The sequence below is a fragment of the Eleginops maclovinus genome, chromosome 5 (assembly GCF_036324505.1).
Source record: "Eleginops maclovinus isolate JMC-PN-2008 ecotype Puerto Natales chromosome 5, JC_Emac_rtc_rv5, whole genome shotgun sequence".
Lineage (NCBI taxonomy): Eukaryota > Metazoa > Chordata > Actinopteri > Perciformes > Eleginopidae > Eleginops > Eleginops maclovinus.
The window spans coordinates 24526135-24550362 of record NC_086353.1 but is presented as its reverse complement, the minus strand read 5'-3'; the positions used below and the strand labels follow the sequence as shown (position 1 = coordinate 24550362).

Here is a 24228-nt window from a genome sequence, read left to right as displayed (position 1 = left end):
GCTCTGTTTTGCAGCCAGGCCACGCGGCCATTCGAGGAACTGCAGGTTTTTGGCACTTCCTTATGGGCTTCATTTTGGAGACTCGGAAGTTGCCCCTTGGGTTATACAGACTTTATGCACAGTTCTATCTATCGATGTGTTTTGTATTCTTCTGACTGTAGACTCGAGCACATCACCTAAACATGACAAACCTGCCTAGATACTTTCTGCCAAGCTGTTTTAGGACCATCGCTGTTTTGGGGAGGGATTTTAGAACCGAGCAAATTTGGCTTGAATCAACATACAATGCCTTTTGAAAGGACAAGAGCAATTGTATTTAATTGGGAGTGTGTTAGTTTTAATAGCACAGAGCCACACTGTCCATTTCTCCAGAGGGATTATCCTGTAAAACTCCAGGGAGCCGGGGAAATTAGGGGACCAGGGCTGACATTGACTGGAAAAGCTTTCCCTGCGGCAGCTGCACGCCACACTGACTTCACATGTCTACAGATTAGACTGAGAGTCCACCTAATTGAGTTCGGATCCACAAACTGTTAATTAGGTTTCAACTTTTTTTTTACTCTTTTCATTTATCTCCGTTCCCCTTCCTCGACCCATGAAGTTATGGTTATTTTCGCCCTGCTGTCATCTCTCTCTTTGTGTCTTTTGTTTTGTCCTGTTCTACATTTGGCTGCACTGCCTCGTGCCTTGTTAACATCGGGGCTTTGGAACATATTCCAAAAACGGGTGTGAAGTTGGATGGAGGCACTTGACATGGAAGTCTCAAGGCTGTTTCAGTCTGCAGCCTTTGCTGGGATTCAAAGCAAAGGGGTTCCTACTGTAGGCAAAGGGTCCAAAATATGTTTCCCTATATGTGTTGTTGAAGTGCATTTTTAGCAGGAAGGCCGGAAATCAAAACCATTCCTCAGAGTTCAGCAGCCTGTCAGTGGCTCAGGTCTGGAGCGTTACTGTGTTAAGCTTCGGGTTGCATCTAATGGAGCTTGGTTATACGAACAATAACACTTGATCTGGTTTTGCTCTGAATTCTTTATTACCATGACAATTTAATCGTGTTGGGTCAGAAGGTTGCGGGCAGTTGTCCTGTAGGTCTTAAAATAACTTTTCACTTGATGCTTAGTGTAGCCTTTGCTTCATGTTACTGAATATAAGTTCAAATAGAACCCTTCTTTAAAGGACATACAGATGCTGTTCTGCTTTTTAATTCTATGCTGCATTTCCACTTCAGTGCAGAATAGATCTACTCAGCTTGACCTGCTCTTTGACTCTGCTTTCCTTTTATTAAAAATGAAATTGTACCTGGTGAAGTTTTGGTATCACCTCAGTTAAGGTCTCAAGTATGCTGTTCTGATTCTAAAAGGTGGAGTTAAAATACCTCTGAACACTGATTGGTCAGAGGGAATCTTCAAAAGCGCGACACAGGACATCATGCACAACCATTCCATTTATAAATAACCAAACCACATCAATGGCGATGGCAACTTTTTTAAATTGACTTACACAGAACTACTATTTACGTAATGTATATTAATGGTATGTTCACACCAGACTCTAACAGTCGAGTTTCACCACTGCTGTCAATTGTGTTTACTCGCGTCATTCAAACAAGACGTGCTTGTAAGGAGGCCAGGTTTATCTCTGTAAATACTATGGTCGTTTCAAAAGGATGCCAACACTGATACTGGTTAGTAAAAACCATGAATAAATGCTGTAACGAGTCAGGCGAAAACCCTTTTAAATGTGTGTTTTCTGAATGGAGATCCATTGATCAGGCTAAGGTAACGTTTTAGCTGCTCAGTAAACACTGACAACAACGTCATACATACAGAAATAAAGCAGCAACTGTACTTCGTCCGGTGTGAAAGCACCTTAAGCACCTTAAGCGACAAAGTGCAGATGTTCTTCTGTTTGGTGGCAGATAAACGGATTCAGCAGTCACATTAAAGATGCTGTCACAGCAGTTTCACGCAGTTTTGCTGTAGTGGTCAACTGAAAATGCTGCCTAAACGTATCTGCATTGGAAATCTAAATAGGCAAAAGGACCTGTTACAAAAACTGAGTCAAGTCAAGACGAACATTGCTGTGTAAGTGAGGCATTAGAGGGTAGTGTTCTTTATTCTCACAATTTGCCCTTCTCCAGTCTGTAAAGTGGCCTGTGTTACATTCAGTTACACATTCAACTTCTTGGAATCTCTTTTGTAAAATTATGTAAGAAATGATTGTTCGTTTCCTGTCCTAAATAATCAGGTTGAGGGCCAATGTCATGTAGGTTGCGCCTCATTTCACAAGATAAGGCATTTTACCTCCCAGAACATCAGAGCTTGGTCCGTAAAGATTAGACAAATTCTAAAGCCGAACGTCTCCCTGCCCGTCAGAGTGTTATGTCACCTTCTCTCAGAGGCACAGGCATGTAGGGCAGGTCCCCCGTAATCCTGCAGATGGTTTATTACCCTAGCCCTGGTGGAACTTTCAAAGCATCATGAAGAAAAGAGGCAGGAAGTCCGCAGCACTGGTTTAATGAGCTGCAGTGTGTGGGAGAGCTACTCCATCACCAGAGATAATGGCACAGGAAAACAATGCAGAGGATGAATCCTTCTCCAGAGGAAAAAAAAGGCGAGTGGAACGAAGATATTTATGCGAAGCAACAGATAAATATATCACTAATTAGGTTGGAGTGTCTCGGCACACTGGCACAGGAACAAGATGATGTACTGCTGGTGAGAAGGTGTGCTGTTAAAGATTTAACACTCTGCAAACAATATCATTCTTGTTTTTGATCATGTTATTGGGGGAGAACATTTTATCTGAAGCAGTGAGGGAAAGAGAGGAGGCTTAAACAGAGAAGGAACATCGAAGCTATCTTTGCCTCCACCTCTGTACGGCGCTGAGATTTACAGCTGAGGGAACATTGCCCAAACTCCTTTGCTCCCGTCCGTCCTCCTCACATATCTATTCTCCATGTCCGTATTGATTTCTGTGTGGGTAAGTAAGACCCACAAAGGTTCCCTCTCTAAGGCAGGATTGTATCCCATTCTGAGTAGCTCAGTGTTGAACCCGTGCGATTAAAAACTGAAGGGTCGGGTTTAAGGTTTCAGGCGCTGTTCTTACCCCCTGAACTCGTTTGGATTGGAGTCAGGGAGTCGTTGTTCGCCTAAAGGGGAGCAGGAAAAAGGACTGAGGGAAAGACTTAGAATAAATTCAGTTTGGGGTTAAGTGGGTTGCTGGATGTTGAAATAGAGGACTGGAAAGATTTCACTGACCCAAATTCTGCATTATCCTTTAATTTTAGGCCCTGTGTTGAAGGTCCAGGGGGTAAGATTTAGATTTTTTTGACAGAAATTGAATATGATGTACATAACGGTGTTCTTTATTAGTGTATAATCACCTGTCACTAAGAATTGTTGTATTTCCTTTGACTAAATCGAGCTTCATTCCTAAAAGATTTAGAATTAGGGTTAGGGTCAGGCCTTTTGGACAGCCATGTTTCTACAGAATAGACAAAGCAACCACCAAGAAAAGAGGGACTCTTGTGGCCTGGCCTCTTGATTGTCAATCTGGAGAAAGAGTCCACCAAGTGTCAATATACTGGGCCGGTAATCTTGCTGACAAACTGAAGAGAACTTAACATGAGGTTACTTACTTGGCAAAGGTCATTAGCGCATTAGCAGTGCTTAAAAGGATCAGTGAAGAGCAGTCAAACAGTTTGCTAAATCGTACCAAAATTTGTTGGAATGTGTGCTCTGTATTTGAGAGGAAATACACTCACACTTTTCTGAGTTTGGGAATCTTCCGTTCTCCACCCCTCTCATTGTAACCCAGATTTCCTCATCACAGCGCTGCGAGCTTCAAAGGGAATGCCTCCACTCTTCTAACAGCCTTGGAAATGAGCTGGCATCAGGCGTGCGGCTGTGAATGTGTCACTGACTGAGCGCAGTTCTGTGAAGTGGTTTTTCCTTCGTGCTACCCCCACCCCCCAATGTGTACACACACTAAAGGCGCTTGAGCGGCCAGGATGACGTCACGTTGGAAGATCTGAAGCCCTGCTTTAGGAACTGGGGTTTCCTGACAACCTAAGCCAAGTAGAACAGTAGAAAGCAAAGATGGCTCTTTGGGAGAAAGTAAAGCTCTGTCACAACTCTTAAAGAAGAACAGGAGATGAGCAGGGGGAGAGCATCTGAAATGATGCAAAGGTTGCCTTCTGTTCTGCGATTCTTCATTGTTTTCTTTCCACATCAAAATTGTCTAAAAGGAGCCAATTAGGATTAAAAGATGCTGATAAAGATTGATGTTGATATATAGAAATAGGTGGGTGAGATGTTTATCGATTGTGAAAAAATCATAAGAAGGAAGTGACTAAGAGATAAAGTGGAGGAGGAAAGGGAGGAAATTAAGCATGGTGTCTAAAGATTCAAGAGGGGAGGAAAGTGTGCTGTTCTGTAGCGTCTCTGGTAAAGCATCCCTGCTAGAGAGACCGGTGTGCATCTTGCTTTCCAGAGTTCTACCAGCCTCTCATTCTGGCATTGTCTTTCACCAGATCCACTCCTGTTACCAAAATAGCATTTTCACTTTCCTCTGCTCTAAGGCTTGTAGGAAATGTGGTTCTGCTGATATTCCAGATAAGGCAAAACTATTCTTTTTATAAATGTGTAGCCACTAGGATCCAACCTGAGTTTTTTTGGACCAAATCATTTACAACTTAAGATCCACTTGGTGACCTTTGACAAAGCATTCAGCATTCTTCAAAAATGAACTGCAGCATCCCCTATGACTCTGTAACAAGCAATTTAGTGCATAACATGTATTGATTACTTGTTACCAAGCCCTTAAAAATATTGTAGGTTGCCTTGTTTACTCGGCTAGAATTAGCTCAACTGACCCTTAGCAACAAGCGGAAAGTGCCGGAGGCGTTGTCTTGATGCTTACCATTTTGTTTTAGACTTCAGATTTAAAGCCTTGAGGTAGCCATGTGACCGTCTCCATCTTGGTTTTTGGAGCCTGAAATGTCAGGGTGGAGCTCGAGAGGAGTGGGGGCCACTAAAGCAAATGACGTGCTAATGGTAGCTCAGCAAACCATAGAATTTTTCAGATATTTGCATTGAACGTTTTAGAAAATGCAACAAAGGCTTCATGCACCTGCCACTCTAAGGACCAGCCCCCTTAATCAAGATTAGCGTTAAGCATTAATATATTGTAACAGGTGAGTAGCAATCCCTCTACACTGGGTAATGGATGGGGGAGTTGGCTATAGAGATCAAAACCATGTTTTGCAGAGGGCTGTAAAAAAATTCTCTCTGCTGTAAAGTTGTTCATTTTATCCTAATAGCCTCAATAGATAAACCTGCTTTTGGAATCAGCTTTAAAGGGGCCCTATTATGCTTTTTTGGTTGGTGTAATATAGGTTTTTGTGCATGTAAATGGTTTGCAAAGGCTAAAATCGCTGTTCCCTCCAGAGGGAGTTTCTCTCCCACACACTCCCCCATCACCCAATTTTGTTAACCTGCAGCTCACTGCAAGAAGTGATGAATCATAAAAATGATGCAAGCTTTCAGAGCGCCGAGCCCTTCACGCCTCCAGGCTGCATCCACAGGTCCCTGCCAGCGCCACCCGGCCAGCAGGCCGAGTGTGGCTGACATTGCGCCGCTCGCTTGATTCCCGCTGTGACTGTCAACACACGAGGGGTCCTGCTGTCTTCAGCTCCTTGCCTCCTCACTTTCTCTCTTGAGTGCCGTTTGACTCATCTAAGCCAGAATCTGCTGACAGGCTCTGATCCAGGGTCAGCGTCTGCATCTCCCTCGATGGGAAGGATGCTATACCATGCTTTCAAAACATGTGGAACTATATCAGAACCACAAACCCGGTGACAATGAGTTATATTTAAGTTTATACATTGAAAGAAGTTATTGCTCATGCACCTGCTGTCTCTCAGAAAGCTGATTCTGGTTCTGTTTCATATTAGTTACACGTTGGGGCTGAAAGCTGTTTCACTAATCCGTCATTTGCTACATGTGTGTGTTGTGTTTCAGGGGGACAACACATGCTGTGCGTTTCACAGCTTTGTTTGTATACATATGAGGGTTCACTTGTAAATTTAATTATCTCAAAATCTGTGAATTAAAACTGCAGTTCACATATTGTGTGAGATTATATTCACTAATGTAATGTTTTAAACTCAGGTGTGTGGGTGTGGGTGTGGGTGTGTGTGTGTGTTCTAACTGCTGTGATGCTGGGCTGTAGGTGCAGGCATGGTGGTGGACTGGGAGCAGGACACGGGACTCCTGATGACATCTGGAGACGTGCGAGTGGTCCGGATCTGGGACACGGACAGGGAGATGAAGGTCCAGGTACTGAGAGTGTGTGTCTGTGTGTCAGTCTCAACGTATTCAGCTGGAAGCATGAGCAAGGAGTCCATTTAGCAACTTAGTAAACCTGGCATTCAGGCCGTGAAGGGCTGTTGCTGAAGAGCTTTCTTTTGATTCTGTAAATCAGCAGATATTTATTTTTCAGCTAAATAACTACCCAGTATGCAAACGTATGCAAGGCAATTCTAGTTTATTCATATAGCACCTTTCAACGCAAGGCAATTCAAAGTGCCTTACAAAAATGAAAGACATTAAGAGCATTAAGATGCACATTATAAAATGGCATTTAAAAAGCAAAGATAATAAAATAAACATAACAGATTTTATATACATGAATAAAAGTCACAATGCAGTGTGACATATGAATCTCTACTATAATTAAATTCCACTTCTCAGTTAACAGAGGTATTGTCAGAGAACTGTCCTCTCCAGATAAAACAACCTTTTCTGTTTATAGTGTTTTTGCTCCAACCTGATCCCATGGTACCTTTAAGTTTCGCTGAAGCTATTCCTCTTTTACATTAGTTAAGTTTACCTTGTCTTTCTAGGACTTTTTAGGATTCCTCCACGAACCAAGTTCATGAAACCAAAGTGTAGTACCTGTACTTTTAAGTTTCCTTGAAACTATAAAATGAATAACACAGGTATAAAATACATGAATAAAAGTTACAGTGCAATGTTAGATAAGAATAGTTCAAATAAAAGCAGCGGCAAAAATAAATGTTTTCAGCCTGGATTCAAAAGTAGTAAGAGTAGCAGCGAACATATGTAGCTCTTATTATGATCATAAGGGTTTAAAGTTGAAAACACAAGTGCGCCAGCTCTATGGGCCCAGATACTTTGCACTGGAGAGGCAGGCCATTTTGGCTCCAACTTTCTTTAGAATGAACAGATCCCCGCCTCCAGCGCTGTGTCCTGTTCTCTTCATACCTCCATTCATACTCTTGTGGCCATTATTTGGGAACATAAAAGCATAGTTCAAGAATGTACCATACCTTTTAGCCCTTGCATTGTGAATCTTTTTCAAAAATGAAGTAAATCGCGTTCATATCTAGTTATTTCGTCTTAAATATAGTGAATATCTACGATACGTCTGAGGTTTCCTGTTTGAAAGAGTGTAGGAGCCCTGTATTCAACGTGTGCAGTGTGCTCATGCTGTGGTGTGTTTCAGTAAACTGATGGAAGTCTGGGGCACAGTCAGAACCATTAGTGTATTTTTCTTTGTTTTTAACCACGTAATGATCGTCAGTGTGCTAATCATGGTCCTGATGGATGGACTGAATACAGGTAGAGCCTGTGGCTGCATATTGATGCCAGCACTCTACAGAGCGCATGATGGATGACTTCACAGGAGCTTTAATGTGGAATGAGCGCTGTGTTATTGACAGCGGTGCATTTGTTCGACTGTACAAGCCTGTAATGGCAGACATCACAGCTCACATATTTATATAATAATACAATAAGCTGTGTTTTATTCCACGGTACAGTATTTCATTTGATCTTATTTCTGCATTCATAAAGTCTGCACGTACATGCATATTCATCACAACATTCTCCTGCGCTCTTTTGTTCCTGTTTCTTCTTCTTGGACCTTATTTATTGTTGTTTAATATTTATGTTGCATGTTGGGCGAGTGTGGGACCTTTCATTGACAACAATTCTCTGATGCTTTTATGCATATGAAAATGAAGCCCTTGGATCTTGAATGTAATGGGGATGCTTGTGTGTATCCACCAGGACATCCCGACAGGAGCGGACAGCTGTGTGACCAGCCTGTCGTGCGACTCGCAGCGGTCGCTCATCGTGGCCGGACTGGGCGACGGGTCTGTGCGCTTATTCGACCGGAGGATGGGTCCAAATGACTGGTAACACTCTTTCTCTTTGTCTCTTTTTATGTTTATTATGGAACGAAGCAAGGGAAATTATGAGGATAAATCCTGAGCCCTCTTTGCTCTCAACTTTATCAAAATCGAAATATTATACTTTTTTGTAATTATTATTATCATACCCGTTATTGTTATTATTATTTACTTTGTAATCATAATAATCATAAGTATTATTATTATTGTTATCATTATTATTCATATTATTATTAATATGAATAATAATTTAATTCAACCTTATTTGTTGAATAATTATTTGTGCTGTTCTTTATAACAATTTATTAATGTTTTTTTTACATTTCAATTCTTTTTTCTTTTTTCTGTTTTTCATTCACGTAAAAAAAACTACAAGCTCTCAGATTTAAAGCATACAATATAGCATATATCTTTTTTCGTTTCACTTAAGTTAGTGTAATACATAAAGGTATAAAATAATCATTTGAAAAACCCTCTTTCCCTTTTAACATGGGCTCTATGTGCTACGATCACAGAGGAGGTTAAATAACTGAATAATATTCAGTGTCATTTTCTTTATTTAAATATTTTTTTAAGAACACACACACAGCAGTTTCTGTGGGCATAAACTCCCACACAGTGCTACATTATTCACTTCTCTAATCCATACTTATTATATATAGCGGGCTGTAAATCTCCCTTACGGCCGAGTCACCTCTTTAATGGACCCTGGTGACCCCCTATCCCCCCAGCTGGTTAAACATTATTTTAATCTCAGTCCCGTAGGGGGAAAACAAAGCAGTTAAACCCTGAAGAGGCCCATAAATCTTTAAGTGAAGCTATTTTAATAGTTCTCCTTAGGCGGGAAGTTGCATCTTTCCGCAGTTGTGTTGATCCATCCGGTGGACGGGATCATACAGTATGCAGCCGTCAAATCTAAAAATTATCCAAAATTGTTGTGAATTCACGTGTTCCTTCAATTTAAGTGAGAACAAATGCACTTCCTGTCCCACCTGTAGGCAGGATGTATTTTAGTGTGATAGAGTGCATTGTGGGTATTCTGGTAAGGCTGAGTTCTTAAAAGATATTTGCAGGATTTGTTCCCGGCAGGAGATGCTTGCTTCTTCCATGTATGATCCCATGGTGCCACCTAGTGGGCTTTCTCTTTAACTGCATGTGACAGCAGAAGCCTTTAAACTGCTGCTATTCTTTTTGGTTGTTTTACATAAGAATGAAATCCAAAATCCACATGAACATGAGAGGTAGAGCTTTGCATAACAAGACCAAACATTCTTTAAATGAAATACTAAAATAATGCACAGTTATTCCAAATGTAAGCTTTTTTTAATGCAGAGTTTGCAGACATGGCAGAATCAGTACATCAAATTCAGAAATAACAAGGTGTCTGACAGAGAAAAACAAAAAAGAACAGCCAACCAATTCATAATGAAGAGTAACATTTTCAAATACATTTAATTTAAACAACACATTTAACAGTATGCCTACAGTAGTTATTTTAACTTTTGAGCCAGTCCCTTTAATATTCATCATTGCATTATCTGCTCATCACAGCAACAAATAAAACACACAAATATAAAGCTGTTTAGTTGTTGACGGCGTGAAAGATGACACCAGGAAGAGGAATTAAGACAAATAGAGTTAGAAATATCTTCAAAATCTTTCCTTAGCATTTTCTATCTGCATCAGCTGGTGCTCAAACTCTCACCCTCAGATACAAACAGCAAAAGTATTATTCAGACAGAGGAGGGTCAGAAGATGCAGTGTGGCAAGTTGGAATCAGCAAACAACGTGAGATAAGTTAAATTAGGCTTTACCCTCTCAGAAAAACTCAGAAAAACTGCTGACTACCTGCACTGTACTTAGACCATAATGTACTTAGTTGGACTCACACTTCCAAATTGACATGTATATATATTTACCGTATCAATACGTTTCTTTTCCTGCATGAGAAAGCAGATTGTCACACCTTACTGTTCTTAGGATGTGGACACATGAGTTTTCTGATGCATCATTTGGCATTATATCTGATGTTCACAGTCCCACCGCTCTGGTGTTATTTCCTGTCCCAGCAGAAACACATTGGTAACAATCAGTTGACATGCGCTCGCTTGATTCCCGCTGTGACTGCCAACACACGAGGGGTCCTGCTGTCTTCAGCTCCTTGCCTCCTCACTTTCTCTCTTGAGTGCCGTTTGACTCATCTAAGCCAGAATCTGCTGACAGGCTCTGATCCAGGGTCAGCGTCTGCATCTCCCTCGATGGGAAGGATGCTATACCATGCTTTCAAAACATGTGGAACTATATCAGAACCACAAACCCGGTGACAATGAGTTATATTTAAGTTTATACATTGAAAGAAGTTATTGCTCATGCACCTGCTGTCTCTCAGAAAGCTGATTCTGGTTCTGTTTCATATTAGTTACACGTTGGGGCTGAAAGCTGTTTCACTAATCCGTCATTTGCTACATGTGTGTGTTGTGTTTCAGGGGGACAACACATGCTGTGTGTTTCACAGCTTTGTTGGTATACATATGAGGGTTCACTTGTAAATTTAATTATCTCAAAATCTGTGAATTAAAACTGCAGTTCACATATTGTGTGAGATTATATTCACTAATGTAATGTTTTAAACTCAGATACTGGGAACCTTGTTGAAACAGGATTAATGTTGAGTTAGTTGTTTAAAGGCCAACTGTTTAGATTTAATGCCACGCTAAAGTGTGTGTGTGTGTGTGTGTGTGTGTGTGTGTGTGTGTGTGTGTGTGTGTGTGTGTGTGTGTGTGTGTGTGTGTGTGTGTGTGTGTGTGTGTGTGTGTGTGTGTGTGTGTGTGTGTGTGTGTGTGTGTGTGTGTGTGTGTGTGTGTGTGTGTGTGTGTGTGTGTGTGTGTGTCAGCCGGGTGATGACCTACAGGGAGCACGGAGCCTGGGTCGTCAAAGCTCACCTGCAGAAGGAGACAGACGGACATATTATCAGTGTCAGGTATGGCTTTTATTTCCTCACGTAACATTTCACGCAGACGTTTAAGTTGAACTGGTGCTTCCTGTACTGACTCTGACGGTCGTATTCCCCCCCACAGTGTTAACGGAGACGTTCGGTTCTTTGAGCCGCGGTCAGCGGACTCCGTCAACGTGCTGCAGACAGTGAAAGGGTTAACGGCCCTGGACATTCACCCACAGGCCAACCTTTTCGCCTGGTGAGTGTGTTTGTGTAGATGCAGCTTAAATAAATATGGTTAACTATGTGTTTACTTTAGCTGACCATCCAGTGGTGTCCACACAGCAGAGATTTGATGATGTGTCTCCCCTTCTCTCCAGTGGCTCGATGAACCAGTTCATAGCCGTGTACAACGCTAACGGGGACGTGATCAGCAACATCAAATACTATGACGGCTTCATGGGACAGAGGATTGGGGCCATCAGCTGTCTAGCCTTTCATCCTCACTGGGTAAATAACACCGCATGGAAGGGAAAATAACAAACAATATTTTTTTTAAATATTGGAATGTTTTAATGTAGCTCAAGGGGCAAGACCACTTTCCTTTGTTTGTGTTGTAACAATTTTTATTGCATGAAGGCAAAATGTCAGGGCAGCAAATAGTTTTTTGTCCACTGTAAAGCAAATGTATAAAAAAATTCAGAATTGTTTTAGTTAATGATTGAAAAAAATCTTGTTATTTCACAAATATTCACAAAAAACTCCTGAGTCAAGAGTTCCTACACAAGAGGGCTCCCCTCCTGCCATCAGGCCCTGTATGTAGATACTATAGATACCAAATCATTATGGGTATTTATATTTTTTTAGAAACTAATTCACAGCCACCACTTTCTAATCCATTACATTTATAACTTGACATATTTTTGTTATTATTTTATCATTTTCATGGAAATGGGAAAAAAATGTAAGTGGAGGATTCAGGTCGAGCCTGTGTTTAATCATCAAATGTGCAAAGTACCACACACACACAGTGAAGTTAAGGGATTAAACCCATCCTGATACATGGACTGTACTGTATACTGCACAACAACCAGAGTGCAGTGTGGGTATCCGATGGCTTTCTCCAGGGCCCCTCGGCAGTGCCCAGGAGGTTAACTGGCGCTTTTAAAGTACAAGTCCAAACTCATACTTGGTCCGTTCCCGGGACTTGATCCAGCAACCCTCTGCTTCCCAAGCCAACTCCCTTGGGCCAGAGCCACTGCCACCAGTTATTAAGTTGTTGTTTTCTTCAGTCAGCACTTTACCCTCTGCTCAGTTTTTGTGACCTCCCCCCCCTCCTGGAATAATCCTCCTTCTCCCTCTCTCCCTTCAGCCCCACTTGGCGGTTGGCAGCAACGATTACTACATGTCCATCTACTCAGCAGAGAAGAGGCTCAGATAACACACCAGCATTCAACCAACCCCCCCACAACCCAAAACAACCCCCCCATATGAATTCCTACGCTGAGCCTCGAGCTCCAGGATGTAAATGACGTTTTTTTTTGTACATATGCAATTACCACCCTGAATGTTCTAGTGATGGCTGCTGACAGGAACTGGATATCTATCTGTATAGATATTATATTATTATTCTCACTGTTTATTCATATTGTTATTATGAAGCTAATGATTGTAGACTTGGCTGTGCTGAGGAGTGTGTATATTTAAATAGCGTATACAGAAGAATAGAGGTTCTATTTTAAAAGGAGTGGAACCCCCCCTCCCTGGCACACAGTGTGCATCACTACCTAAACCAACTGTGGCCCGAGGAGGTGGTGGGGGGGTCACCCAGAGGACAACACACTGTTTAAAGACATTCAGTGGGGCAGGAAACACAAGAGTGGCCCTCCGCTGGACCCCGGTGTGTTTATACATTCATCTTAATGTCCGTCCCACAGCCGCAGGACTCGGGGCGAGACGTCTGCAGGGACGGACCCAGAGATGGAGGGCTCTCCCCCCTCCTGACCACCAGGCGGACGTGACGAGTGTTAGTGTGCTAAAGTTGATTATAGCACACACATGGGTCCTCCTAGCCTTGGACTTAAACAAAAAAGATGCCTGCTCCCGTGCCACAGCTCTCCTTCTTGCTTCCTTGACCCAAGCGTGCCAAACATAATCATATTCTCCATGCAAGCTTCTTTTTTTCTGGGGGTTGTGTTTGCTCTTTCATTTGTTTTTGTTTTTTAAGGTGTCGTCTGTAAAAAGGGAAAACCTCTATTGGCTGATAATGATACATGTAGAGCCCAGTGAGAGGTTCTAAGCACCCAGCCCTCCAGCGAGCCTGCGGTACCCGCCCTGCGAAGCAATAAAAACCCTCTCATGATTCAGCCTCAGCCCCCCCCCCCCCCTACAGCATTAAAGGTGCCACGTAAAGCAATACAAACACACCCACTTCCAGGTTCTGCTTACTTTTTATCGACTCATCACCAGTCAGAGGAGTTATCACCCCATCACTCAGTCACAGGAAGTATATGATATTCCTGTGACTGATTAAACATTCTTCTAATCTCATGTCGACGTGTGGAATCAAAAAATAGCAGAAGACACCCTTCCAGTATTTCTTTTGACCTGTACACTGGAATAAAAATTGTGTGCCAGTCCATCTCTGTCTGGCTTCATAGAGCTGGCCCTGGATCTAACTGCAGAGCAGGGCAGCTTTACAAACGGTTAACACAGTCTTTGAGCACACGACTCTGTAGGCTTAGAGATCTTTATGAAAAGTGACTCATCACACCCCCTGTATAGGTCGTCTTTTATTTTGATAGAGCCTTATTTACCCCATCTTTGATTTCGATTGTACCTTTCGGCTTTGTTTGGTTTGATTTTGTTCAGCAAAGTTGTACACAAAGATGAGTTGCATGTCTAATCGGTTGATTTCAGAGCTTTAACTGTGACCTGAACATGCTCACTGTGTCTAGTTTTAGTCCGTGGCCTAAATCTCACTCAGGTGCCACCTCAAACTAATGCCCAGCATCTGCGAGCCTCCCTAATGTCTGCAGCATGACGGACAGGCGAACTCGGTCCGTGAGCGGCTGCAGGGATCTTGGACATTGTTGTCACTGTGGTGCTGTTCGCTCAGACGCCTCTTTTGTTAGGAGGTGGATACTTGTTTTGTTTTTCCTGCAGTATCACCATTGACGGGCTCCTCTGTGGGGCTGCTGCTTTGCTTATTTAATTATTATTTTTTAAACCTTTTTTTCTTCCTGTTTTGTCATTTTTATGTTTTTAATTATGCCAACATTTTGTTTGCCTTACCCTCAGTGAGGTGGAGGAGAGAAGAAAGTAGAGACAGCCTTACCCACACACACACACACACACACACACACACACACACTCATATTTATGCTATGCCCCCCCTGTCATCGCTAACACACCCCAACAGCTGCCTCCTCCTTTCTTTCCTGCCACGCCCACCTCCTACTCTGCATCAACCGTTTCCCTGGAGAAGGAATAGACTCTTGGAGTGGAACAGAACAGGAACACAGACCAAACAGTTTGGACTGTAGTCACATTGTCACCCGTCACTGAGCTCCTTTGCTCTCTGCGTGGTTATGTCACCCTTCTTCACCGACTCAGCCAAAATACTGTATTTTGGCTGCTCAGAATCACATTCATCTCTAAGTATCCCGCTTTGAGTTTTAAGATTTTAGATCTGAGAAAAAAGAAAGACTTTAACCAAGTAGTAAAGGAAAAATGAAAACAATCAGGTTTGTCTCGTCTGTGAACGTAGACTGCTTTGCTGAATGGTTTATGAGACAGGAGATTAAATAAACCAAATACAACACCAGATTGTGTCAGTTTATGCCAATAAAACAATAATTATCTCTGGTCCTATTATATTAAAGTTTGTGATACAAAAAAACAAAACAAAAAACGTAATCTTGGACCGTTGTTGTGATCTGTGTAAAGCCCCGAGAATACTTGGTGTCAACATCTTTCGGCTAATCTCGTGCGTCATAGCCTACCATTACTGTACCTGAATTTAGCCAGCAAGCTATTGTTAGCTTAAACCAACCAACTGCTTCAAATGATCAATAACTGACTTGTTTTAATAATGTTAACCGTGTTAAACATGCTTCATCACTAGCAAGTTAATTAGCTTGGTTTGATTGTGAGCCGGGATTATGAATCAGTATTAAAGTAAAGAGCCAGTTTTAGCGGTATCAGCTAGCTAGTCATATTCTCTAATGCAGTGGTGTCCAAAAGCGGCCCGTGGCCCACTTTTAAATGGCCCTCAGTAAATGCTAAAAGTATAATGGAATATGGTCCATACCTGAAACTTGTGCTTTTCTTATATTGTACTTCTTAAATATGTAAAAAATATATATACATTAAACTGTCAATTAAAGTTGAAAAATGTTTCAAACAAATCATTGTTGATTTTTAAAAAAAAGCCCAATAAGTTATTTACGTAACAAGTTTGAAATATAAATATTTCCCCCTCATTAGAAGCTTCTGTTTTAAGGAATGAGCTGCTAACTAAATAAATTAAACCCTATGGAGAGTGTAAGAAATAATAATCAATATAAGAGTAACCACAACGCTGTCTTATTTTGAAATATTTATTTGATATTTTATTTTGTAACCGGATGTATACAACACTGATGACGCTTGATGCCGGACGGGAGAAAACTGCGGGTTTTAGTGTTGGTTTCCTTAGCAGACAGAATCTGGACAAAGAGTAAATAGGGGGAATTACTTAATTCTCCTTATTTACGCTGTAATACCCTAAGGAGAGAGACGACCCTTTGCCACGTATTCACTAAACTGACCGGAAGTACTGCTACGATTTGAGGCGACCAATAGGAAGAGGCGACCTCTGGACAAACAGCAATGCAGGAATCAACCTCTTCTGCTCGGACCCACGGACAGTAAACGACTCGTGAACCCTATTCATGTTTTGGGCCTGTTCAAGTGTGTTCTGAGCTACTGAGCCACAGCTGTGAAACTTTTGTAAAGCCTACCGCTTCATCCTTTTATTAAATACTCCTTTTAAAACTTTTATGAGGAGCTTCACTTCGTTTTCTTTTCAATCGACTCCTGTTGGAGCGTGGACCTGCTCTGCGTGTTCTTTTGAATGACGAGGAAACGTTATACTTTAATTTAACACTATCAGCTTTAATGAAGTAAAACAATAAGACACAGCTTACAGAGCGCTCTGGGCCATACTGTCCCTACATACAACAGAGAGTGTCAGGGCACGAAGTCTGACAGACTATATTTCCCTCAGCCCAGTTTTTATACATGTTTGCAAAAATAGACAGTTAGTGCAGTGTTGATCTTTTGAGCATTGTTCGAGCTCCTCCCTCCGTCTCCCGCGTGCAAAAACTGTTGCTGCCTCTCCCACGGTGTCGTCCCATGCAGCCGGTCTGCACACCAAACGCTACAGCATCTGTGGACAGAGCATAACGACCTTGCAACACACCTCCTCCCCTTTTACCAGTTCCTGTCCTCTATTCTTTGTTCTCTGTCACCCTGTCCTCACTGCCTCCAGCCCCCAGCTGTGCTGCTCTCTTACTTTGTAGGTGAGTCCTCTGTCTGACCTGGTTTCACCCTGCTGCTCCACTAATTTTTGCCTGCACCGTTTGTTATGATTCATACATTCTTATACAAGTAAATCAACATTAAAGTTAAGTAACACACTCTTGAGTAACACAATTACTAAGTATTAATCTGAATACAAGTAAATCATAAGTATATAAGTAAATAATGTTTCTAACCAAAACATTTAGCATGAACAACTGAATTTAACTACAATACTCCTGGGCGTCGAAGGAAATAACATTTCCTACAAGAGCTTTAACGTGTCTTATAGCATATTCGAGTATCAAGAATAATTTACCTACATTTGATTGATTTTGCTAAATTATAACTTAACTTACGAGGCAATATACCTCACCTCTAGTGAGTGGCCCAGCCCTTCCTATGTTTTCCTTTATGTGGCCCTCAAGGAAAAAAGTTCCTGGAATTCGAATAAAAGAACTAGGGCTGCAACTAACGATTATTTTAGTAGTCGACTAGTCAGTACATTATTTGTTTTCGATTAGTCAACGATTAACCCTCGCATTCCACGTTGACATTGGCCTCATGTCGTAGACCAGCATGTTTAGAATGCTCTCAGTGAGGAGTCTGGCCATTTGAGGGGTGCAGACGCCTCTCCGCAGGACAAAGTCATCCACACGCCTTTGCTTTGAATTTCTAAAATGGCAAAATGAAAATAGAAAACTATTAGGCATAGTTACCACAAATTGTAGACTTAAATTAATTGTATTGATATCTGACAAATGAATGATTTTTAATTAGTTATGTATACACTTATTTATCTACGGTATTTATCTATCTTCCTATCTATTTAGCATACGTGCAGTCATGCAGAGCTAGGTAAAGTTAGGTAGGCGAGGTGACCGTGTGAGTTTACAATGTTAACATGAGGGAAGAGGGACACTAGACTGTAATTCAATGTTCTTATGCGTTGGCAGCGTCTGCCTGTCATTTGTGAATATCACCAGTTAACATGGGGGGGGTCCTTTTGCTTCCCCTTCAGAACCGGAAGCAGTAAAATGCTAATCCGCAGCATACAAAATGACGGTGGTGGCTTGCCAACTCTATTGCAATTTCATTTGCGTGTGTTCTAATGAGTCATGAGTTAAATGCCTAGGTTGCTTAAATAATACGACGCTTCGACACAATTTCATTGTCGACGAGTTGGTGCAGCTTTAAAAAGAACATTTCCTACACTGCTCTAACGTCTTCCTACGAAAAAGACACGCAACTGTGAATAAAGCACAAACACCTACAGTCAGTGTTGGGGAGTAACGGAATACCGGCGTTACGTATTCAGAATACAAATTATGAGTAACTGTATTCCGTTACAGTTACAATTTAAATAGATGGTATTCAGAATACAGTGACATTGTTGAAATCAATGGATTACATGACGATACTTCTCTGTTTCACGAGTTTATTCACTCTCTAAATAAATTAATGCATTTCCCAGAAGCCCCAACCCCAACATGAAAACGAACGATTGTTTGCGTGATTAGTCACCATGAAGTCCGAAGAGGAACAGCAGGAGCTAGAGGTAGAGCTGGAGCCGGAGCCGGCACAACAGAGCCAGGGCAGGAATGCGTTTCTTACATGGAAATTCAAACAGCATTTCACATTAAAGAAAGAGAAGGGAGAACCAAATATAACTGTGCAGTGCAACCTCTGCTTGCCAGCAACCAACCTCCTTTCAGCGTCCAAAGACTCCACCTCCAACCTGAAGAAGCATCTTAAAGTAAGTTCGGTTTTTTTAAATTATCCGGGGGTTGTCTGCTGTAGTTTTACTGGTCATCTTGCTATTTAATAGTTGTATCAGTTATGTGCAACTTTTCATTCTATATAGTACTTAATGTGCTGATTTACTAGCCCCGGAGCCATTGAAAGAGTCTGACTAGCCCTGTTTGACATGCTAGCTAACGTTAGCTAAAATTAGCTTGTGTTAGCTTAGACAGTGGTTAGATTTTTGTAGTATGCAGTTCGGGACTACAAACACAGAAAAATCTGTCTGCTAGTTCAGGTACTTGTTAGTAATGCTACTGTGGAAGCTTTTTATATGTTTAAATGCTTCCACATGGTTTTACACACATGTATAGGCCTACATTAATCCTCTTCATTCTTCCCAGCATAAAACAATTTCAGTGTTATTTATTTGTGCTCTTGATGTCTTTCTTTATTTTAGAGGAAGCATTCCAGTGTCTTGAAAACAGCAGAAATGGCATCAGATGATGGTGGTGAACGAAGAGCCATGCCCACCACACCTCCTCTCAAACAATCAACACTCAGCACCTCAGCAATCACCCAAAGAAAAGTAAACTCCTTGGTTCTTGAGTTCGTAATTGCAGATGTGCAGCCCTTTTCATTCGTGGAGAATGCCCCATTCCGTAAGATGATCGAAGGAATTAGTGGGGGTAGGACACCCATGTGCACAAAAACATTGATGTTGCGCATTGAAAGGGGAAGTATGAAGGAGGCACTTACTGAAACTCTTCAGGATGTTCAAAACGTGTGCACAACAGCAGATATATGGACGGCTCATCATAGGAGTTTCATGGGAATCACGTGTCACTGGATTGAGCCAGAGACATTAGATCGAAAGTCTGCTGCGCTGGCATGTGAAAGGATAAGGGGCCGCCACACCTGTTGTAATTCCCTCTCAAGTCGAAGTTACAAAACCAAGTCGTTCTTAAAGTTTACTGGCTTTAATCACACGAAGAGCATGATAGTGTGCCGTGAGAACTCATTGGCCGCTTTCCCTTGAGAGACAATTAGGTATCTTCCTTCAGTCCTTCATTGCACTATGCACTTTATTCAAATTTTCCTTATAACATCGCTGGTCTTAGGCAGAGGAATCCGCGAGGTGTCTGCCTGCTAGCTTGGTCCAGAATGTTACTAACAAGTAACGACCATCATAACACCCCGTCAACCTGCGGCAGCAAACTTTGGTTCCCCCCTTAATTAAGACTTTTCTCCCGTATCAAAACAAACAATATACATGAAATATATGAAATGATGCTTTTAATATTAAACTATTATTACTAGAAATGTATGTATTTTATGAACTCTATATTTTTAACCTAATATTGATTAATCTATTATTTATTTATTTATTCTGACTTCGATGGCAGTTACACTCCCACCAAATCACTTGAGATTTTACTCAAACCTACATACTAAGCTAACACTGGATGATAAGACACATTGCAAGAAAAATGTGGCTGCATCACTCGGCTTCAATCAGGGTGACCGTCTTATGGATGGGTCTCTCCAAGTACACTGGCTTCCCAATGCGTTTCCCTTCTTTATCCAAAGATGAGTCACTGATCAGCAGTTGCAGTTTCCTTACGCAACCATCTTCTGCAGGGTAGACCTTTGTGACCCTTGCCAACTTCCATTCTGTTCTTGGGGTATTGTCATCTTTCACGATCACTATATCATTGACCTTAGCGTTTCTGCGCTTTCGTTGCCATTTCTGACGTGGTTGTAAGTTCAGCAAATATTCTTTGCACCATCTGGACCAAAACTCGTTGGCTAAGTATTGGACCTTGCGCCACCTCTTCCGAAGGTAGAGGTCTTCTCTTTCAAACTTTCCAGGTGGTGGAAGAATGATAGAGGACTTCATTGTCAGTATATGATTAGGTGAAAGAGGCTGCGGTCCCGTAGGATCGTTCAGTAAGTGAGCCGTTAATGGCCGACTATTAATGATTGCCATTACTTCATAGAAGTATGTCCTCAATGATGAAGTATCGAGTCGATTTGGTAGGATAGACGTAAGCACACTTCTTATTGTCCGAATCTGCCTTTCCCAGGCACCGCCCATGTGACTTGCTGACGGCGGATTCATGACAAACTCACAGCCCAGTATCTTTAGGCGTTCTTGATCCATCTCTTTCAAGGCCTCTCCAAACTCGCGCCTGGCACCGACGAAATTGGTGCCTTGATCGCAGCGGAGTTGTCGAACATTGCCACGTATGGCTATGAAGGCACGGAGAGCGATGATGAAAAAGTCTGTGGTCATCTCTTCAAGAAGCTCTATGTGAACTGCACGAGAGCATAAACAAGTAAACAGCAGGCCGTAGCGCTTTGACTCCTTCCTTCCATCCTTAACATAGAACGGTCCGAAGCAGTCTATTCCGCAATATGTAAACGGAGGTGTCTCTTCCATGCGGTCGCGCGGCAAGTCTGCCATTTGCTGATTCTCTGTAGACCTTCTAAACCTTCTGCACTTGACACACTTGTTAATGCAGGATGACACAGCATGACTGCATCCGAGTATCCAAAATCCATTGGCTCGTAGCTCGTTGACAGTTATGCCACGTCCTTGATGTTGCACTTGTTGATGATAATGCTGTATGAGCAGTCTTGTTACATGACCTTTGGCAGGTAAAACAGCTGGATGCTTGATGTGATGGTGCAAATCAGCATGCGTCAGCCGACCTCCCACCCTGAGGATTCCCTGTTCGTCAATGAAAGGGTTCAGTCTGTGTAGCTTACTGGTCTTAACAAGCTCCTTCCCATGTTGGAGGGTTTGGATTTCTTCCGCGAAAGCTTCTCTCTGAACAAGACTAATGATGGTAGCCTCGGCATCGCTCCTTTCCACCAGACTTGTGGCTTCATTCGTTCTTGGGATTGAACCTTTCAGCTCCTTAGCAAGTCGCATGAGACGAGCAATGGCCTTGACCAATCTTGTCCAACAGGAGAACCTAGGGAAGCGATCCAGAAGTGCAACTTCTGTAGCTGAAGCCTTGTGTACGAAGACGTTGCGTACCTCAGGGTCTTCTGCTGCTACATCTTCTACCTCAACATTTCCACTAGGAAGTTCTTCACACCAGAGAAAATCAGGACCAGAGAACCAGTTGGAGGCAATGAGCTCCTTTGCCCGCAGGCCTCTCGACGCGTGATCGGCAGGGTTGTCTTCTGATCTCACGTGTCTCCACTGATCTGGTCTGGTGCTGTCTTTAATCCGCTGGATGCGGTTTGCCACAAACACGTGGAATCTTCTTGCATCGTTGTTCACGTATCCAAGAACGACCTTTGAGTCAGTCCAAAAGACTTCTTGAGCCTCAATTTCTAGCTCCTTTCTGAGCAGGTCACTCATGCGTACGGCTACAACTGCGGCCGATAGCTCGAGTCTTGGCACAGTTGTGACCTTAGTGGGGGCCACTCTGGCTTTGCCCATCACTAAGGAGCAGTGGATTTGTCCTGTTTCGCTAATTACCCGCAGGTAAGTACATTCTCCATACCCCAGGACGCTAGCATCGGAGAAGTAATGGAGTTCATACCTTTGGACTTGCTTGAACTCTGATGGGAGATAACATCGCTGAATCTTGACGTCTGCCAGGTTCTTCAAGTCCAGGAGCCAGGACTCCCACCGTGGTCTCAGATCGTTTGGCAGCGGATCATCCCATCCAACCTTGTCGCGGCACATCTGCTGAAGTATCTGCTTCCCGATCAGAATAAAGGGAGCGACAAAGCCTAAGGGGTCGAAGATGGAGGACACAGTCGACAACACTCCTCTTCTAGAGAGTGGGCGTTCATCCACCACCACTCTGAAGCTGAAGTGGTCCGACGTGACGCACCATTTAACGCCTAGCGCTCTCTCCATCTGGGGTTCACCTAGAGCCAGGTCTTGACTTCTTGACGCATCTGCACACTCTGTTTTCGGGAGGGATGCAAGCACCTCTTGGCTATTGGAAACGAACTTGTGGATGCGCAACCTTCCAGAGCTGCAGAGCTGTCTGGCTTCAGCAACCAACTTTATGGCTTCTTCCGGCGTTGAGACACTTATCAGGCCATCATCGACGTAAAAGTTTCTTTCAATGAAGTGGACTGTTGCTTCACTGAACTGACCTCATCCTTGTGCGGCGACGTGTTTCAGGCCGTACTTCGCACAGCCGGGTGACAAGGCTGCACCGAATAGGTGCACTTTCATTCGGTGAACTGATGGCTCTGACTTGATGTCCCCCTTGTTCCACCACAGGAACCTGAGGTAGTCTTGATCTTCTGCTCTGACCCGAAACTGGTGAAACATGCGCTCAATATCGCACATCACGGCTACTGGGCCCTTCCTGAATCGACAGAGGACGCCTATCAAAGTATTAGTCAACTCTGGTCCAGTGAGTAGATGGTCGTTAAGTGATACTCCTTCGAACTTGGCTGAACAGTCAAACACCACGCGGATCTTCCCTGGTTTCTGATGGTGATAGACTCCGTGGTGCGGAATGTACCAGCAAGAGCCTCGTTGGAGTTCACTTTCCGGGACCTTCTCAGCATCTCCACAGGATATGATGTCATTCATGAATGCAACATAGTCCTTGTGGTACTGCTTGTCTTTCTCAAACCTCCTTTTCAGACACCGGAGGCGATGATCTGCACACTTGAGGTTGTTAGGCAGACACGGCTTGTCTTCTTTAAATGGCAATGGCATTTCACGCTGTCCATTCGCTTGTGTCTTTATGCCCTCCTCCATTTTTGTAATGAAGCGAAAATCATCCTGAGAGAAATGAGCGTCTTCCACGTTTCTCTCGCTGAAGTCCGATTCAAGCACTTTCAGCACATCTGTCGGAACAATGACTTCCTTGACTTGGGTTCTGCGTATATATTGAACTTGACTTGTAAGGTCACTCTGTGACTGTAGACTTGGTGTGACTTGTTTCACAATGATTCTGTGGCTGCTTCCGATGGCATCTCCATAGTCAACGCAGGGATTGACGCAGCCAACGATGCTCCAGCCAAGATCCGTCCTTACTGCGAATGGCTCGTCATCTTTGCCTGACACAATCTCTCTTGGTAACAGGGCTTGAGAACAATTGTACCCTATGAGCAGGCCAACGTCGCAGTCAATCAGAGGAGCGATCTCTTCAGCAAGGTGCTCTAAATGAGACCATGCTCTTGCTGTCTTGGGTGTAGGGATGTGACTTAAACTAGCAGGGATGAAGTCTCGTGAGTAAGTCACAGGAAGAGGGATTTTCTTGGAGGAGTAAAACCCTCTGACCTGCAACCCAACTAACTTGTGACTTGGGATTACGGTCAGCTTGGACGCTAGTGTGGAAAGCTTTAATTGCACACGCTCCATCTGTGTATCAAGAGTCTCTGCCCTTTCTTGTAGGATGAAGGTGCTATCGCTCTGACTGTCCAGAAGAGCGTATACCAGAACTTCAGCATCTGGGTTTCTTGTCGTTGACAGCCAAACAGGCACTATTGTGGACGAATATGTGCTGTTCCCATTGTGCGTGACTTGGTTAGACATAGCTGTGCTCGTTACTTCCGTAGTTGTAGACTCTGTGTCACTATGTTTCGGCTCTTTAGACCTTTCCTTTCCCTTTGAGGGTTTTCCACTCTCCCTTTGTCCATCCACTTGGACCCTTTCATCCGTCTTGGCACGGTCTTCATGCAAACATGTGGGATGCCTCCCCTTGCACACGTTGCAAACACTTCTCTTCTCACAGCTCTTTGAGTGGTGTCCTGGCTTTAAACATGCAAAACACAATTTCTTTGT

At 42.9% G+C, this 24228-nt stretch overlaps 1 protein-coding gene across 2 annotated transcripts in view; it reads left to right on the top strand.

Moving 5' to 3' along the window:
- The window catches only part of rptor (regulatory associated protein of MTOR, complex 1), a 224229-nt gene extending 209253 nt beyond the window's left edge, over positions 1–14976 (top strand). For both annotated transcript variants that reach the window (XM_063884304.1, XM_063884305.1), the window contains 6 exons: positions 6232–6338; positions 8094–8221; positions 11109–11195; positions 11293–11409; positions 11531–11660; positions 12523–14976. In XM_063884304.1, coding sequence (XP_063740374.1) covers positions 6232–6338; positions 8094–8221; positions 11109–11195; positions 11293–11409; positions 11531–11660; positions 12523–12591 — 638 coding nt within the window. In that variant the 3' untranslated portion in view covers positions 12592–14976. The remainder of the gene's footprint in view (positions 1–6231; positions 6339–8093; positions 8222–11108; positions 11196–11292; positions 11410–11530; positions 11661–12522) is intronic.
- Positions 14977–24228: the final 9252 nt, after the last annotated feature.